The sequence below is a fragment of the Lutjanus erythropterus genome, chromosome 7 (assembly GCF_056507025.1).
Source record: "Lutjanus erythropterus isolate fLutEry1 chromosome 7, fLutEry1.hap2, whole genome shotgun sequence".
Lineage (NCBI taxonomy): Eukaryota > Metazoa > Chordata > Actinopteri > Lutjaniformes > Lutjanidae > Lutjanus > Lutjanus erythropterus.
In genome coordinates, this window is record NC_139323.1 from 42,159,484 (window position 1) to 42,177,899 (window position 18,416).

An 18,416-nucleotide genomic window follows, 5' to 3' on the forward strand; every position below is an offset into this window, starting at 1 on the left:
TATGACCATACATACATACATATGACCATACATACATATGACCATGCATACATACATACATATGAACATGCATACATACATACTTATGACCATACATACATACATATGACCATACATACATATGAGTATACATACATACATACATACATATGGCCATACATATGACCATGCATACATACATACATATGAGTATACATACATACATATGGCCATACATATGACCATACATACATACATACATACATATATATGACCATACATACATACATACATACATACATACATACATATATATTTAAATTCTTTTTATAATTCTTTTTAATTTAAAATTTAAAATGAATTGTGACTTCTTGATGTTATTGAATATTTTTGCATATTTTTATAAAACAAACAATGTTTAAATTGGAAAAGGAACGTTCTTTTTCACTTATGCACCATTATGGTACAATGTTGCCTACAGGCAACGAACCCCAAAAACTTCCAAAAATAAAAATAAAAATAAAATTTCTTCAGATTATGTTTATTTAGTCTATTTTGAGACATAAAAACACTCCAAACATTTTTTCCCTCACTGGCATCATAATGTGTACCATAGAGGGTTAAAGGAAGTAACAGATGAGTCGTTGTTGTTTTTGATGAATCTGTTTGTTCTGCAGTTTTACCTTCAGGCTGTTTTTTTATTTAAAGCTGTGGACCTGCAGCTCTCTGAGGACGTTACATCAGCTGGGAGACAGACGACACCTCTGTACCTGTTCACACCTCAAACTCCCACCTGAAGCCTGTCTGCTGCTTCACCCGTCTCTTCTACCTCACATTACTGGGGCCAGGAAATCCTTATATGGATTATAACAGGTGCGAAGCAGCAGATGTTAACAGCTGGGGGTACAAACCTGTCAGTGTGTATGTGGCTGCAGAGCCCAGTGATGGAAAGTAAGTAACTTTACTCAGGTACTGTTGTTAAGTACAATTTTAATTTATTTTGAGGGCAATCTGTGTTAGGTTTGTGTTTTATTTTGAAAAGAATCAGTCCCTTTCGGGTGTTTGTTTTATTTTGAAAGGAACTGGACCATTTGGTTTATTTTAAAAAGAAGTGGTCTGTGTCAGGTTTGTGTTTTATTTTGAAAAGAATTGGTCCCTTTCAGGTGTTTGTTTTATTTTGAAAAGAATCAGTCTGTGTCAGGCCCATTTTATTTTGAAAAGAACTGGACGATTTGGTTTATTTTGAAAAGAAGTGGTCTGTGTCAGGCTCGTTTTATTTTGAAAAGAACCTGTCCATGTGTTTTATTTTGAAATGATCTAGTCCACATCAGGTTTGGACACTGAGGACGTCCTCTTCCGTCCTCTCATGTTTTCATCATCAGTTACTCAGACACACATCAGGACGTCGCCTCAAATCATTTTATTTACTGATCGTTTTTTTCCATGTTGCATCATTTTACAGTTTTTTTCTAGAAAACTTTAGTCCGTTGTTCTCTATGAAAGGTGTGTGTCGTTGCTGGGGGGCGGAGCCTGCTGCTGTGATTGGTCAGCAGGGACATGGCGTGCTGGCGTCCTGCTCCACCGTTAGTCCTTTGCTCAGAAGGAACGCTTCCTGTTTGGGCTCCCGCCCGAGGAACTTCCTCAACATCTCGGAGGCGTCCTCGGAGCCGCCGGGCCGCAGGATGAACTTCCTGTAGTCCAGACCCACCTGGAGGACCAATCAGGAGACAGCAAGTCACAGTCAGTCAAAATTTACACAGAGGTCCTGAAATCAGTGTCTCTGTCCTGATTCTGTAGGCTAACCCTTCTCGTAGCTTCCAGTCTTTGTGCTAAGCTAGGCTAACTCTTTCCCCCTGCTTCCCCTGTTTATAGTAAGCTAAGCTAACACTCTCTCTGTGATTGCCAGCCTTTGTTAGCTTTGGTAGCTAAGCTAACACGTTCGCTCTGTTTCCAGTCTTTGTGCTAAGCTAGGCTAACTCTTTCCCCCTGCTTCCCCTGTTTATACTAAGCTAAGCTAACACTCTCTCTGTGATTGCCAGCCTTTGTTAGCTTTGGTAGCTAAGCTAACACGTTCCCTCTGTTTCCAGTCTTTGTGCTAAGCTAGGCTAACTCTTTCCCCCTGCTTTCCCTGTTTATATTAAGCTAAACTAACACTCTCTCGGTGTTTGCTTCCAGCCTTTGTGCTAAGCTAGGCTAACACTTTCCCAACATAATTCCCATCTCAACATAATGACTTTAAATCTTGTGAGTTAATAAACGGTTTATACAGTATATTAACTGAGTAATTAAAAATAATCTGTAATAATCGAGGCATTTGTTGACAGATGAATGGAATAATCAGCTCAGAACAGGTAAAGAATCAGAGACAATAACAGATGAGGACTGAACTCCTCGGCTGAAGGAGCTCACTGTGAGCTGGACTGGAACCTTACCTTGAACACTGCTTCATCATTCAGCAGGTTCAGTTTGATCTCTGAGGACAGTCTGCAGACCTGAACCCAGACCAGCTGAGAGGTCTGGACCCTTCATACGCCGTTCGTACAGAGGAAAATTAAAGCGCTTTTCAAAACTCTGGAACCGTTTATCATCACATCTTAACTGAGACTCCAGGTGGAACTTAAAAAACAGCCTTTTTAAATCAGAAGTTGTTCTTTAATGACCTGCCTGGTTAAATTAAGATAAAATAAAAAAATGTTGAAGCATTTTTCAAGAAGTATATTAAAATTCAAGCATGTTCTGAAACTTGAAAACATTAAAATTCAGGGATTTCAGCATTTTCCAAACTTTGAAGACTTTGTAGAAACCCTGCTCTAAACAGAGCAGCACATCTGATATTTATCATTTAATAATTACATTTATAAACCAACAGTGTGTTTTAATCTCTCTGACACACAGGAAGTCAGTGTTCTTTAACTCTTCAGATGTTCTTCAGCTGACAGTCAGATGATTTTATTAAAATGTTTGTGAGCTCTGATTGTCTTTGGTCCAAAAGAAAAACGATTAAAAACCATGTCTCATCACTTTTTATCTTTGTTGTACAGAAGGACATTTAAGAAAATCAGTCGCTAAATTTTGCCACCCATCACACACCCCTCCTCGTGTTCCGTGTTCCATGTTCTGTGTTCTGACCTTGGGGTTCATGATTCCCTCCTGTTTGAAGCGTGCGAAGAACATGTCCATGGAGAACACCTCGCTCCACAGGTAACCGTAGTACTGAGCGTCATAACCGCCCGCCAGGTGGCCGAAGGTCGCCGGCATGTTGGTCCCTGTGGACAGAGAGAGAGAGGAGGTCAAAGGTCAGACAGACGTCTGTGTCCAGTACATTTATGACCTTATATTATCCTTACAAATGTTTTATCAACATGTTTCAGATGAAATCTTCACTGAACACATGGAGGCTCATTTCCTCTGATTCTGAGTCACTGAACTTTTACAGAAACTCAAAACAATGAAAAAACTATTTAAAGAAGATTCTTTATTTATTTCAATATACTAGCTCATTATTTTGAGAAAGTTTCTCATATTGACTTACAGGATGTCTGTTTTAGTGCGAACGATTATTTTCACAGTCGATTAATACGTTGATTATTTTGTTGATTAATTGATTAGTTGTTTCGTCTACAAAATGTCAGAAAATAATGAGAAATGTTGATCAGCGTTTTCCCGAAACAAAGGTTTGTTTTGTCCAAAACTAAAGATCATCAGTTTACTGTCAGAGAGGAGTAAAGAAACCAGAAAATATTCACATTTAAGAAGCTGAAATCAGAGAATCTGGACTTTTTTTTTCTTTCAGTACTCAAATCAATTCATAGATTATAAAAAAAACAGTTGAAGATGAATTTAAAAATCAATTAATAATTGATCAACTGTTGCAGATCTATTCTCTTTCCATCATTGCTTCAGCAGAACAGAGCAGTGTTCTAACAGGCTGTGGTTTCACTGTGGTTCTCTTTTGTTCCACCAGGTGGAACCCTTTCTGTCTGATGAGGTCTCTCTCTCTCTCTCTCTCTCTCAGGTCTGAGTGAAGTTCAGATCAGAACTGCCACTTAAAGATCAATAATTCCTCTGATTTAAATGTATATTTATCAGTTTAACAGAGCAGAGGTCATGTGACAGGAAGCTGCTGTGCTTCTGTTTTCTTCACTGTATACTTTTGTAAATATTTGAATAAATAATAAATTAAGAAGTGACCTGGTGACGCGGGGATCCCCAGCACCTCCTGACTGAGGCGTCCGTACTCCTCCGCCGGGTCGACTCCCGTCCTGGTGTGCAGAGCTTGATCCACTTTAGCCAGAACGATCTGCCTTAGGTTAAACAGACCTAAACAGAGAGTCACCGTTACCAAGGCAACAGCTAAACAAGAAAAAAAAAAAAAAAAAAAGAGGCACGACTTCCTGTTGAGTACCGACCGGTGTTGGCGAGGCGGGACTTGATGAGCTTGTCGAGCAGCTCGTCGGGGATGGGGTTGCCAGTCTTGTAGTGTCGGGACATCCTGAGCAGAGGCTCCCGCTCCCACACCCAGTTCTCCAGCATCTGAGACGGAGCCTCCACAAAGTCCCGCTCCACGTGAGTCCCGCTGAACATGGCGTAGTCCGCCTGTAAACACAGGGACATCAGAAGCAGCTGGACACACATTCTCCTGAGGACAACTGTCCCGCTCCATCAGTTTGACTGTTTAAAGGGACATTTATTTAAATTATCTAAACACTGTCGCCTGTTTATTTGAATAAAACCTGTTGAACAGCGACTCAACCTCAAAGTCTGGTCTTTTTATTTGTCTCAACTGTCTGTCTGACATTTTAATTGCACAGCTGAGGTTATATAATAAAGAATCCCAGCAGGTGAGTCAGAGTTTGTATTTCTGCACATGTTGAAGCAGAGAACGAGAAGCTGCAGGGTTTAACAACTTACATTTATGATCTGTTCTTTATGATCCAAATTAAGACCTGTGTCACACTGACAAAAAAGTACAAGTTGTACAGTTTTGCGTTAGTGCTTCTTGTTTCCATGCTGGTTTTCTCTTGTTGTTGTTTCACAGTGATTCATTCTGATTTCTTCCTGAAAACATTTAAAAGCAAAATTGAGGTTAATGAAACTTTAATCACTTTATAATTCAATCACTCTTTAAGACCTGCTGTCAGAGAAATAATCTTATTTAAGACATTTTCAGGTCTTAAATTCAGACTATACAAAATATAGAAATAATATGAGAGATTTGTCTTAATTGTTAGTCACTTATTTTCATGCAGTGTTATTTATTTCATATGAAAATATGAATATTGAAAGTCAAAGTGATGAGTTTGAGATGAGTGGTGATTATATCTCTCCTAATGAAACACTAGACTGATTTTTAATATGATATTTTGAAGCAGGATATTTTATAGTTGTATTTTATCTGCCTTATGTTCGTATCAGCACAGACAGGACAACATGTCCTCTGATACTGATTATAGATGCTCTAACTGTGTCAGTATCACAGAAGCCTCTTATATCTGCATCTACTTGGATTATTTTGACTCTCTAAGACTTTTTTGTACCAAATGAAGAAGTTTTATTAAATATAAAAATATGATGTGTAGGACAGGATGTTTCTGCAGCGTGATATTTAATTTAAAATGCTAGCTGTTTTGTATCTAACACATACTGCGCCTCATGTAATTTGAAATTTGCTGTAGGCCATAATGTGATTTCGATAAAATGTCAATGAATTGTTCAGCTCTGCTCTGAAACCAAAAACACAAGAGAAGTACAGTGCGAGGACTGGACTTCAACAGCAGAAAACTGTTTAAAAGCTGCAGTGTGGTGAGATGAAGTACTGACAGGATGAAGAAATCAGATTTTTAAATGTTTTTAAATAAAGTTTTTATGAGCTGCCAAACAGAAAAACTGAGACCCAAGTGGAGGCAGACGTGAGTCCTCAGCAGGACGAAGGAAAGACTGTGAATCCTGACTCTGTAGACAGACTGTGGAGGTGAAAGGCTGGTTTTAATCTTTGTTTGGTTAAAAGATGATCTGACCTGCTGACTTCATCAGATAAATGTAAATATCAAAGTATCTGACTATAAAATCAAGAGGAGACGGGACACTGAGATCTACAGACCATATGGAGTCTGTCAGACCTCTTCATGTCTTGTAGACACAGGCAGGGTGCAGCTCTTATTTACATACTGTGCTGCAGTTTATTTTCAGACGATGACTCACTGCGCTCCGTCTCCACCCGAGTCCTCGACAAACAAGTTCCCACAGTGCTGATTAAACCTCTCATCACCCGGTAAACCTCTGTCTCACTGTCTACCAGAGGTTTTTACTCTGTGTGTGTGTGGTGGGGTTCCAGTCAGGATGTGTTTTACATCAACCAGTGATGGATGAGAGCAACCCACCCAGGTACTTTGCCCCGTGTCATGCCCCACCCCTTTTTGGGTGAAAGCAACCACTCTTATTTGATTGGCGGTTAATACAAATTCAGACACAATCGTCTCACTTGTCATTTACTCAGTGACATCATGAACTAACCTGTGATGGAGAGTTTGACACTGACACACAAACTGACAGGTGCTGCCAGATCCAAACTACAGCAACATGGAAATATGAACTCTGACTTTAAAATTAGCTTATTTCAACAAATCACACAGAAACGGCGTGAGAACAGGCCAGAATACGACACCACATGGTAAAACTCTGCACCTTATTACAGGGAGGCTCCGTCATCAGCAACTATGATTTCCTTTAAACAGAATCCACTGCAGCTCATCACACAATCAATGCTACTGTTCTTACCCGTCAAAATAAAAGCCCCACAGTGTCACTGCTCTACCAGCTGCTTGATCAGTGCGATGCTCGTGATTATTGTTTGGCCTTTTTGGAATTATTGATCATATATCGTACAGGTGTTTAACTTATGGCACAAATATGATAATGATCGTACATCTGCAGACACTGCTGGACACTTTTACAGTGCTTGTTTTCAACCAAAGGAGGGGCGTGGCCTATGGCTGCTCTCTTCCAATGATTGGCTCGTCAGAGTTGAAGAGGGAAGTAACCATACGACAGAGTCGGCTACAGCCATGATTCTCAAAAGTCAAATAAATAAACCATGGTAACTGAAGTACACATGAGCTGTATTATGACAACGAGTGCCATGAAAGCCTCAGTCTGAAAACTTTGACAAGGGAACCACCTGAGAGGCTCCTAAGTGAAGCCGTTAGCTGAAGGAAATATTTAAGTTTAGGGACAAATTTAAGGTGTTTTGTGCAACTGAACACAGAGCTTTTAGAGCTAACATTAATTAGCTACAACTGATAAAACCTCCCAGAGACAAACAGTTTAATGAATGTTTGTCAGCTGGAAATAAGAAGCTGCTTCTGTGTTTATCTTGAGTAGAAATCTGCTGTTGCAGGTGAATCCGGCTCAGTTAAAGAATCTGTGTGCATGTATCAGAGTTTATGAGCTGACCTCGGCACAGAGTTGGTGCATGACGTGTCCAAACTCGTGGAAGTACGTCTCCACCTCGTCGTGCTGCAGGAGCGACGGGGCGTCGGCCGTCGGCTTGCTGAAGTTGGCCACCATGGCGGCCACCGACATCTGCCGCGTGCCGTCGGGCAGTAGACATCCGGGCTGCAGGCCGAAACAGGCGGCGTGACCGTACTTCCCCTCCCTGCACAGGTTGGACACGAAAGGAGACACTGAGGACCCGACCACACCTTCACTCTGAGGACACGTGGCGCTCTCTGCAGCCTGTTACCTGGGGTAGAGGTCCAGGTAGAACTGGCCGACCACCTGACCACTGCTGCGGTCCTTTACACAGTACAGAGTGACGTCCGGGTGCCAGACTGCAGCTCCGTCCACCAGCTCGAAGGACAGACCGAGGAGCTCCTGGTAGATGTCCAGCAGACCCTGAGTCACCACCTCCATTGGGAAATACTCCTTCAGCAGGTTCTGATCCACCGCATACTGAGTCTCCTCCACCTGAGAGGAGGAAGAGGAGGAAGAGGAGCAGATTCAGGACTTTACTGAGCTGTGTGAGTGTGTGCAGCAGCAGGTGTATCTCAGGTGTGAAGCCTCACCTGGGTCATGAAGTAGCGGGTGTCCCAGGCGTACAGCTCTCCTTTGAAAGGCAGACTTCTCTTCTGACACTCCTTCTCCTTCAGTTTGAGGATGACTGCGCGCTCTTCATCGCCCAGAGGCTTCAGCTTACGAGCCAGCTCCTCTGAGAGACACAACAGAGAGAAACATCAGACACAGAGTTCATCTTTCTGTTCTCTTCATTTCACTCCTGGACGCCTCACAGGAGAAATGAAACACTGAACTCAAACCTCCGATTAAATTACAGAAAACATGACACCAAGTGTTCACGTCAGATCATTTCTGTCCAACTTTGCATTATTTCAGAAAATAAAAACAGCATTTTGCTAAATATCTACAACATGAGACACTGACACTGTGTCGTCATTTTGAGTTTTGTAAAATGTCAGTTTTTCCACGTTTCCTTCCAGTTCTTTTCCTCAGTTCCTCTTAGACTGACAGTATTTAAGCCAAATATCTGACACTTTGTTCAGAGAAATGAAAGTATCAGACAGCACAGAAAGATCTTATATCCTCACGTTCCAGTTACACACAGACACTGATTTTGTAATTGTGATGTGAGTTAAGGAAAGTATCAGTTTTACATTATTATTCTCATTTTCATTTAAAAACACATTAAAATGAGTATGGAGTGTCATGTTTTCAGGGATCTGAACTAAACAAAGATATTTTCTGAAATCTAGAGAATGATGTTGTTTGAAATGGGATTTTGTCACATAATTCTCTTTTAACAAATACTGCACATCCTGTGATTTGAAAATTGTTGTTGACCATATTTAGATTTTGAGAAAATTTTGGTTAATTGTTCAGCAAATTCACAAAAGAATTGTGCATTTTGTGCAGCTGTGAAACTGAAAACAGGAAAGAAATCCTGCAAAATGAAAGAGCAGGTGGAGCTCAGAGATGATTAGAATACTTATAAATAAAATTAAATTCTCTTGCAAATCAAAGTTCTTTCAGCTGCTTTGAATCAAATGTAGTTTTTTGTCATCAGCTACTTCATTAAAACTTAAGAACAATTATTACAGGAACGACTACAGAAAAATGCAGATCAACATCGAAAAGACGCAAAACAAACAAAGTACACGCAGCTGCAAAACTTCATGGGCGTGTTTGGACTGTAGTATCATTATCATTCATATCGTTTTATATTTTATATATATGCATATACATATACACACATGTACGTGTGTGTGTGTGTGTGTGTGTGTGTGTGTGTGTGTGTGTGTGTGTGTGTGTGTGTGTGTGTGTGTGTATTTGGTGAGGGGGTTGAGAATTTCTTCAGTGAACTTGTTGTACAGGTTTTCTGTTCTGTTTGAAATAAAAATCTGTCTATCATGATGAAAACCGTCTATATACATTTTATATTCCTTTTCTATATGTCTACTTCTATTCTGTGACAGTATATATGTATAATATCAGTATATTACTGTTTGGTAAACAAAGCACAAATGTTTTATTATCTATTATTGCCATTTTGTCTCTGTGTATATTTGGTGGACTGTACAGACTTTTGTGCACCTTTTTATATTTTTCACTTGATATTTGTTCTTCCATATGTTCTGCCAAACACCATCTACAACTTAAATACTAACCTCTTTTCCCCCATTTTTCTTTTCTATATTTATTAGTCTGTCTGTTCGGTCCTTGACATAAAGCTGAAACGATTCTTGAGCGTCAGGTGGGACTTCAGAGTTGATTTGTCTGAGGTTTTAAATAAAGTTTATTCTCAGGACTCACCCAGGAAGCTGGCCACCTTCTTTCCAGATTTGGCCATGTTCATCTCCAGGACGAAGTCGGCGTGGGTGCTGAAGCCCAGCAGAGAACTTTTCTGAGCCCGAAGCTTCACCAGCTCCTTCAGGATCACAGAGTTCTCCTGGAAACACGACAGACGGACTTTAATGAAGGACTACAGGTCACTGCTCCTGGTTCTTTACCCGTCAAACTTCTTTTTAATGACGCCACCATTTACACAGATCTCACATATTAACTGGCTGAGTACAGTGTTGTTATTTCTGACAGACATTTAGTTAGTTTAGTTTTATTGGCACAATAAAAACAGACAATATAAAACTATTAGAAATGACAGTAGCTGCAGTGAAGAAGGAGCACACCTCTAAAAAAAACAGCATTATTGCTCAGCAAGAAAGAACAAACAAACAAACAATAAAGAAGATTTAATACAAACTATCTCAAAATATACATGACAGAATAAACTATAACTATAAAATTACACACATTAAAAAAATCCTGGAGCAAAAAGTGATAAATTCAAGAAGGAAAGAACAAACAACAAACAGCTGGATTACAACTAACTGGTGTTTCATTAGCATCAGAACTGAGGATCAGTTTCTCAATAAACTGATTGTTTGATCAATAAAACATCAGAAAATTACTTTTGGTTTTCATCCAACAGACTAAAATCTCAAAATATTATATAGAATATAAAATGAGATTATAGCAGCACATTTTAGCTGCTGGACCCATAAAATGTTTCTGTCATTTCAGCCTGAAAAACAAATGAATCAATCAATCAGCTGATCAATTAATTGACTGATGATTCATTCAGAAAATGCTAAAACAAGCTCATCATAACAGACAACACTTTTTTTCCCTCATATTATCCTGACTTTTGTTTTATCTGTCCCTCATGGGGAGCCGTAGTTTCGCCGTCTCACCTCCTTGCAGCGGGAGTTGAAGGCCTCCTCCAGCTTCCTGCGGGTCTCTGGGACGAAGCACTTCTTCATGGTGGGGAAGTAATGAGGATACTTCAGAGTGACCTTCAGCTTGTCTCCGTCCTGCTCCAGAGAGCTCAGGAAGTCCTCAGGGAGACCGCCTGAAACACACACACACACACACACCTTAACGATTTCAAACACACACACACAGACACAGACAGACACACACACACACAGAGACACAGACAGGCACACACACACACACAGAGACACAGACAGACACACACACACACACACACAGAGACACAGACACAGACGAGAGAGAGAGAGAGAGAGAGAGAGAGACAAAGGAAGACAGGGTGGGACCGTCTGAAGGTCCACAGACTCACCCAGCTCGTCTCTGCTGAAGGACAGACTGGTGGTGTCCTCGTTCAGGTTCTTGTTGAAGTCGATGCACAGGTTACTCAGCTTCTTCTTGATGGTTTTTATCTCCTGTTGGAGCAGAAAGACGACGATAAGATTCAACAAAAATATAAACCAACATTTTGTTTTTGCTTCCATTTTTAAGATAAGATGTTATACGATACAAAATGTTTTTTACGTTTGAAAACTGGTCACCTGTTTTCCTGTGAAACTCCAGCAGAGTTTTGTGAAATAAAAAAATAAACCCAACCTTCAATCGGCATGAGGGCGAGTAGATAATTTTTATTTTTGGGTGAACTATCCCTTTAAGGAATAAGGAGTAATTTGGATCAGTGGTGATCTCGAGGTTAGAGAAGTGGTCTTCATGTGTCTGGATGAACAAAGGTTAAAATGGGTCACCTCTTGCGTCTCTTTGGGAAGGTGGAGGCCGTTTCTCTTCCCCAGTTTGATCAGTCGCTCCATGTAACGCCTCGACTCTGCAGTGAGGCTGTCGGCATCGATTTTCTTCTGCACACAGAAACAAAAAGAAAACCTTCAGAAACCAGAAGAACCAAAACTGAGCAAGATGTCATCAAGTCCTGGAGTTGAAAGGAAATAACAGGCGCTGAGACTGGTCTCTCGTTTTCTACTCAAAGACACAAAACAGCTGTAAAAACATTCAGTTTATGACTTTTTATTTTGCAGCTGCATCAGTTTGATTTTTGATTGAACAAAAACAATTTAACTCACAAATATATTCCTCAATGACAACAAATTAGGTTCCACTACATTTTTTTTAAACGTCATTAAGTTTGGTTGACTCATCTGTGTGCTGATTGGACGGCAGTCAGCTCACCTCCAGAGCGACGATCCTCTGGTAGACGTCCTCCCTCATGCTCATCTCCACGTCGAACTCAGACAGACGCTTGTCGGCTTCGGTGCTCGCCGCTCGCACCTCCTTACAGGGAGACACGTGCTGCGGGAAGTCCAGCATGTTCCTCTGGACTGAGACAGGGGAGGCGGGGTCAGACAGGAGAGACACCACAGCCACGTCACAGTGGGTTTGATGGAGTTCCTAAAAAATCTTTACACATCGTTTTTCTCCTTTGATTTTTTGGCAATAATAAAATGACAAAAGAAAATGTGCAAACGGTATCAGCTCATTTTTTATCTACAGTCTCTGGGGAGATTCTGTACAGAAATTAAAAATATTTTGTCCATTTAACATGAAAATAGTATAAATAGTATAATAGTATATTTGTACAGTTTATCAGAGAAACTTTAATGAAGGTGAAGGTTTTATAAAGTAGAGAATCAGTCTGAACTGACCACAGTGACACAAACTGTAAAATATTTCACTAACTGTCTAAACCTTGAAATGCCTCCTGTCAGCAGCTCAGGACCTTTAATAAAAACCTTCCTCATGTTATCTCGGTTCTCTTGGTTCTTTACAAACACACAGGTTTGTTTATTCATGACGATGAATGACATCATCTCATCGAGCCGTTTCCTCAAAACTTCACTCAGGAAAGTTTTACTGTTTTACTCCGATGTTTTATAGAAGAAATGATTAACAGGAAATAAAAGAGATGATAGAATAATCCATATTAACATCTTACAAATGAAGATATTGCTGTTTGAATACCAATATCAGTATCTGATGCAGCCTAAAATCCTGGACGGAGTTTTTTAACCTGAGTCACAAAGACAGTGATCATATGACAGAGTTATATTTATATGGATCATATACAGGATTAGTTATATACAGCTGTCAAAAAATATTACATTCAGCTTCTTAAATGTGAATAATTTCTGGTTTCTTTCCTCTCTGACTATAAACTGAATATCTTTGAGTTGTGGACAAAACAAGACATTTGAGGACGTCGTCTTGAACTCCCACCAGGGAGGTTTTTTTTTCCCGATCACAGGAAACTTTTACACAAATCATCAATCATTCTAACTTTCCTAAAGTTCAACTCTGAAACGAACACATTTCTCATTGTTATTGACATTTATCAACGCTCTGTGCACTTATATATTTAGTAATTTTGTGCTGTTTTCACTGTGATAAAGATTTTGCTTCCTTGTGGAATATTCCTCTGGTGACCTTCTTCATTTACAAATGAAGCTAATTTTGTTAGAATTTTTTAAATCTGAAGTTTTTTGGTGAGATAAGGAAGAGAGTGCACTTTTTTTTTTTTGCAATTTTCACTTGCTTCTGCAATTTCACTGCAAAAAATCCCTAAAACAGCCTGAAAAGTCCTGAAGGGACTGATTTTATAGACCAAACAACCTGAACTTGTATTAAATTATCTGAATATATATTTTATGTGACATTATATTACACATATATGACACTATATATATATATATATACATATATATATACATATATATGTCTTACATTATTATTACTGTTATATTACTATGCTATCATATCATTATATTAATGTCATAATATATATTTATGGTACCTATTACTCTACGTTATTTTGTATTATACATAACCATACTACTATGATTATTATTATCATAGTTGTCAGCATCACTCTGCTCTTACACACCACTTTCTTAATGTGTCCAAAGTTCACTGATTTTTCGTGTCTACTGCATCTTGTGCATCCAGTTTATTTGTGGTTTATATTTTGTGTATTTTGTCTTTGTTGTACGTACTTTGAGTGCTATGACAGTTTAATTTCCCTCTGGGGATTAATAAAGTTATCTATCTAGTAGGGCTGGGTTAAAAAAAAAAACTTGATTAATCAATTCAAGTGCAGTTTTCAAACATTTCAAAATAAAAGTCTCTAAATAAAAACATCTAAAAATGAAGAATTCACAACGTAAAATAAAAGACTTTTTTCAAGGGAGGCGTGGGGCGATGAGGGTCTCTGCTTTGGGATCAATTCCTAATTTATCTCTCTCTCTGATTGATTAATAATGATGATAATAATAATCCAGCTCTGAGTTTATTTCCCTCTTACAGTCTCACTCAACAATGATGAAAAGATTTTAAACTGTTGATAAACTGAGTGTTCAGAGTTTCCACCTGCAGCAGCAGCAGCAGCAGCAGAGGTGTTGGAGGTGTTTTCAGGTGTTTTCAGGTGTTTTCAGGTGTTTTCAGCGGCCTCCACACACTCGCACACACAAAGCGTGCGTCTCTATTGTGGCAGCGGCAGCAACAGCAGCAGCAGCAGCTGGTTCAGCTTCTTTCTCTACAAACTGCTGAGTTGATCGGTCTTTACCATCACACACTGATTCTGCTGACTCACTGTTTTACTGCTTGGATCACAATGGACAACCAACCTGACCTGCTGCTGCGGTGGTCAGGTTCACGCTGTGTTTCAACTCGCTCCATTCAGGTTCAACATCAGTCAACTGAACGCACGCAAAGAAAGATCTGGAGGCTAAAATTACATAATTCCTGCTGTCACAATCTCGTCAGCTGAAAATTAGGTCCAAACATGTGAAAACAGGTGGGACGTCCGTGCGCTCCACCTGTTTTCACATGTTTGGACCTATTTTTCAACTGGTGATCAATCTGGCAATAATTTTTCCACTAATTGATCAGTTGTTTGGTTGATAAAATGTGAGAAAATGTTGAAAAATTCATCCTGTCACAAACATGTGAAAGCAGGTGGAGCACACAGACATACGTCAGGCCTAACTTGAAAAATTAAAAAGAATCGACTGTGCTGGATTTTCTGTCTGATCAAAGTTTGAAAGGAAACGTACGGTGGCCTGGAAGGAAAGAAATCCATCTGGGTGCTTCTGAAAAACTCTGACAGCAGTCACATTAAAAGATAAATCTCACCAGTGTACTCAACCTCCACGTCGGCGAGGGCCTTCAGCGTGTTGTCGAAGGTGACGCTCTCGAGGTCCAGCACTCCGACGCGGTCGTACACCGCCTTGGTGTTGGCGATGAGCTCATCGGAGAGCTGCTGGATCAGCTCCGGAGTCAGGTCCCAACGCAGACGGTTCTCAGCGCAGACTGGCGCCGGGCTACCAAACACCACCTCACCTGAGATGGCGGAAGGCAATGGGACAGGTGAGGAGAGGACGGGACATGAGGAAAGAAGATGGGACAAGACAGGAAACAAGACAGGTGAGCCAGGGAAGAAGTACACTGAAGTTTTACTTCATAAAAGTAGGAATAACACTCTGGAAAAATAAAGATAATTACCTTCATCTCATGGACAATACTGATAAGTAACTGATAATTTGAGTTTTCAGGTATCTGTGCTTGAATATTTAGTTTTCTGACAACTTTTTATTTTTACTCCTACATTTGAACATAAATATCTGCTCCTCCTACTCCTTATATTTTCAAAACAGGCTTGTTACTTTAGTTGCAATGTTAAAAGTGAAACAAATGTAAAAAAATGTAATGAGACAAAAACAATGTTACAAGATGAAAACGACATAACAAAACAAAAGATGTAACATGAGGAAAACTGTAAAGACGTAACAAAACAAAAACAAAGTAAGAGATGACAAAGTAAAAGACGTAACAAAGCAAAAACAAAGTAAAAGATCTAACAAGATAAAAACAACATAAAAAGTGCAACAATATGAAAAAGACATACAATACGTATTAAGACAAAGTGCTCTAATAAGATGTAATAAGGGGAAAATTATATAAAAGATGTAATAAGACAAAAACAACATAGAATGTGTAACAAGATAGAAACAACAAGACAAAAACAAGATAAACGATGCACTAAGAGGAAAATGACATCAAAGACATAACAAGACGTAACAGGGAGGGAGACTCGACCGCAGAGAAGTCCAGTTAACTTTGCACAGTCAGTAGAAATGTCCTTCAAAGGACAACTTTTTACTTTTATACTCTGAGGACATTTCAGAGCCTGAACTTTTTCAATTTTACTGCAGTAAACAAGTTGAATCAGTACTTCTACTTACACACAAGTATCTGTGTTTCTACTCGTGATTACAATATGATCAGTGGAAATGATCATTTTTACATTACAATTTTCATTTTTACTGAAAAAAAAAAAAACACTACTAAAATTGTGATGAAATGACATTTGTTGGGGTCTGTTCCAAAAAAACAGGACAGGACATCTGTAGAAATTGCAATTTTGTTCTGGTTCTGCGCTTTTGATAATGCACTTGGCCATATTGCAATTTCAATATTATTGTGATTATTTGTGCAGCCATAATTATCAGAATAATAAATAATAAATTAAATTTCCCATTGTTGGCCCTGAATTTATTGTGCAGTCCTACGTATTTTATGTTTGTGTTGATTTCTATAATTATTTCATGTCTTCAAGCTTCAGACTAAAGTAAAACGTATTAGCTGCACTGATGAATTGTTGAATTATATTTAAATTGTCAGTGTAATAAATTTGTGTGTTACTCCTGATTTGTTTAACATGTTCCTACATCTTCCTCCCATCTTATTTTAGCTTTTACATCTTGGTTGTCTCTGATCTAATGCAGCTCATCATATAAAATTGTATTAACACAGCTGTTATTCTTGAATATTATTACAAACCCCAATAAAAACACTTGACTTATGAGAACCTTAGAGTAACTTTTCACTCTGTCTTACATCTAACACACCAGACACCACTTTAATTTAATCAGAATTCCACTTTTGCACAATCCCAGGGTGCTCTTCACGCCAAAAACAGATATAAAAAATGATAAGCAGCAGGGAAAAAAGTGTTGTTTGGTGGTTCAGCAGTGTGCCGAATTCAGAAACAGAATATGAACATTTAGAAAAGTTATTCAGTTTCGTTTAATGCCATAACGTATTTGACAACAAGCAGTTTTAACTTTAAATTGACAGATTTTTCAAGGGAGTTTCATATTTTTGTGAGTTTCGGGAGATTGGCAAGATTAAAGTGTAGTGTAGATTACAGATGGATTACAAATTAACGTTAACAGCCTCCCGACGCTTTGTATTGTAAATGCCGAATTCATAGAAATAAAAATTACAACTCAGAAAAAAAAATCCAGTTTTGTTTCACGCGGTAATGAACTTGACAACAAGCATCTTTAACTTCAAACTGACAGATTTTTAAATGGAGTTCAGTAGATTTATGATGCGGAGTTTATAAGCGGAATTATCATTATCATAAAATTACTTTTAACGTGACCAGTCTCCTGAAGGTTTCTATTATTACTGTATTAAAAGACCCACGAGCCAAATTCAATTTACAAACCTCCCATGTTAAAGTTAAAGCTACTTGCTGCCAAATACTGAAAGAACAGAAAAAGTGACTATCTTTTTAAAATGCTCATATTCTGCTTACGAGTTCGGCACACTGTTGGTCCTCCACACAAAACTTAACCCCTGCTGTTTATCACTTTTTATGACTGAGTTTGGTGGAAGAACACACTGGCATTGTGTTGAAATTCTGAGTAAACTGAACCCATCGGGTGACCCGCGCTGTCAGTTTGAGGTTGTAGTAAAGGGAGAACACATTTCTCCATAGTTAGCTCCACGTACTACAGTAGTTAGCTAAATGAATAAGCAGCTAACAGCTAACATGCAGCTTAAAATAGAAAGCCCAAACTCTGGACAAACGCGCTACCGTTACAATTATCTTCATTTATATAAACCGAACCCATGGCTAACGCTGATGTAAAATATTTTCCAGGTGAATTTTAATTAATTGACTCAGGTACCAGGCTGCAGGAGAGGAGCTACACTAGCTAACGTTAGCGCTCAGACCGGCGTGAGCTAGCTTAAATCAGACTCAGTGAATCAAAGCTCATTAACTGTAATGATCACAGAGGAAAGATGGCGGCCACAGAGCCGATTTCACATTAAAATGATTCCGTCACATTAAAAACACCTGAACGGGACTCACCTGTCGGCCCCATGGTTCAGATTAGTGTTCGTTAGGTCCGTTTAGTTAACTGACACACAGCAGCTCAGTCTGTGTAGGAGGATTAAAGCCGCTACAAGAGAAAACTACACTTCCGGTGAGACATTTTCAAAATAAAAACCTTGGTTTTAAAAAAAAAAGGAGCAATCCGCGATGAAAATGTAAATAAAAGAGACCCACGATCAGAATAAAAATAAAGTAATAAACGACATTATCACTCCAGAAATGAGTAATAACCTTTCTTAAATAAACTGACCCCATATAACAAAATTAGCAAAGTTATTCAATATTTTCTAACATTTGTAAACATAACAAACATTACCAAATAAAAACACAACCTTGCAGCTATATATCTGATTGCACCTGTCATTGTCTTCTTCTTCTTCTTCTACTACTACTATATTATTATTATTAT

General features: G+C 38.9%; 1 protein-coding gene across 1 annotated transcript; it reads right to left on the reverse strand.

The window, feature by feature from the left end:
* Positions 1-1,384: 1,384 nt before the first annotated feature.
* Positions 1,385-18,116, reverse strand: thop1 (thimet oligopeptidase 1). The gene is made up of 14 exons (XM_084723838.1): positions 17,984-18,116; positions 14,953-15,159; positions 11,998-12,146; positions 11,562-11,669; positions 11,129-11,231; positions 10,740-10,897; positions 9,802-9,937; positions 8,043-8,185; positions 7,721-7,944; positions 7,432-7,633; positions 4,389-4,575; positions 4,171-4,299; positions 3,109-3,245; positions 1,385-1,687 (listed from the first exon to the last, which is right to left on the reverse strand). Exons 1-14 carry the CDS (start codon positions 17,994-17,996, stop codon positions 1,526-1,528), a joined length of 2,058 nt encoding a protein of 685 aa, XP_084579964.1. The 5' UTR covers positions 17,997-18,116; the 3' UTR covers positions 1,385-1,525.
* Between the last annotated feature and the right edge of the window lie 300 nt (positions 18,117-18,416).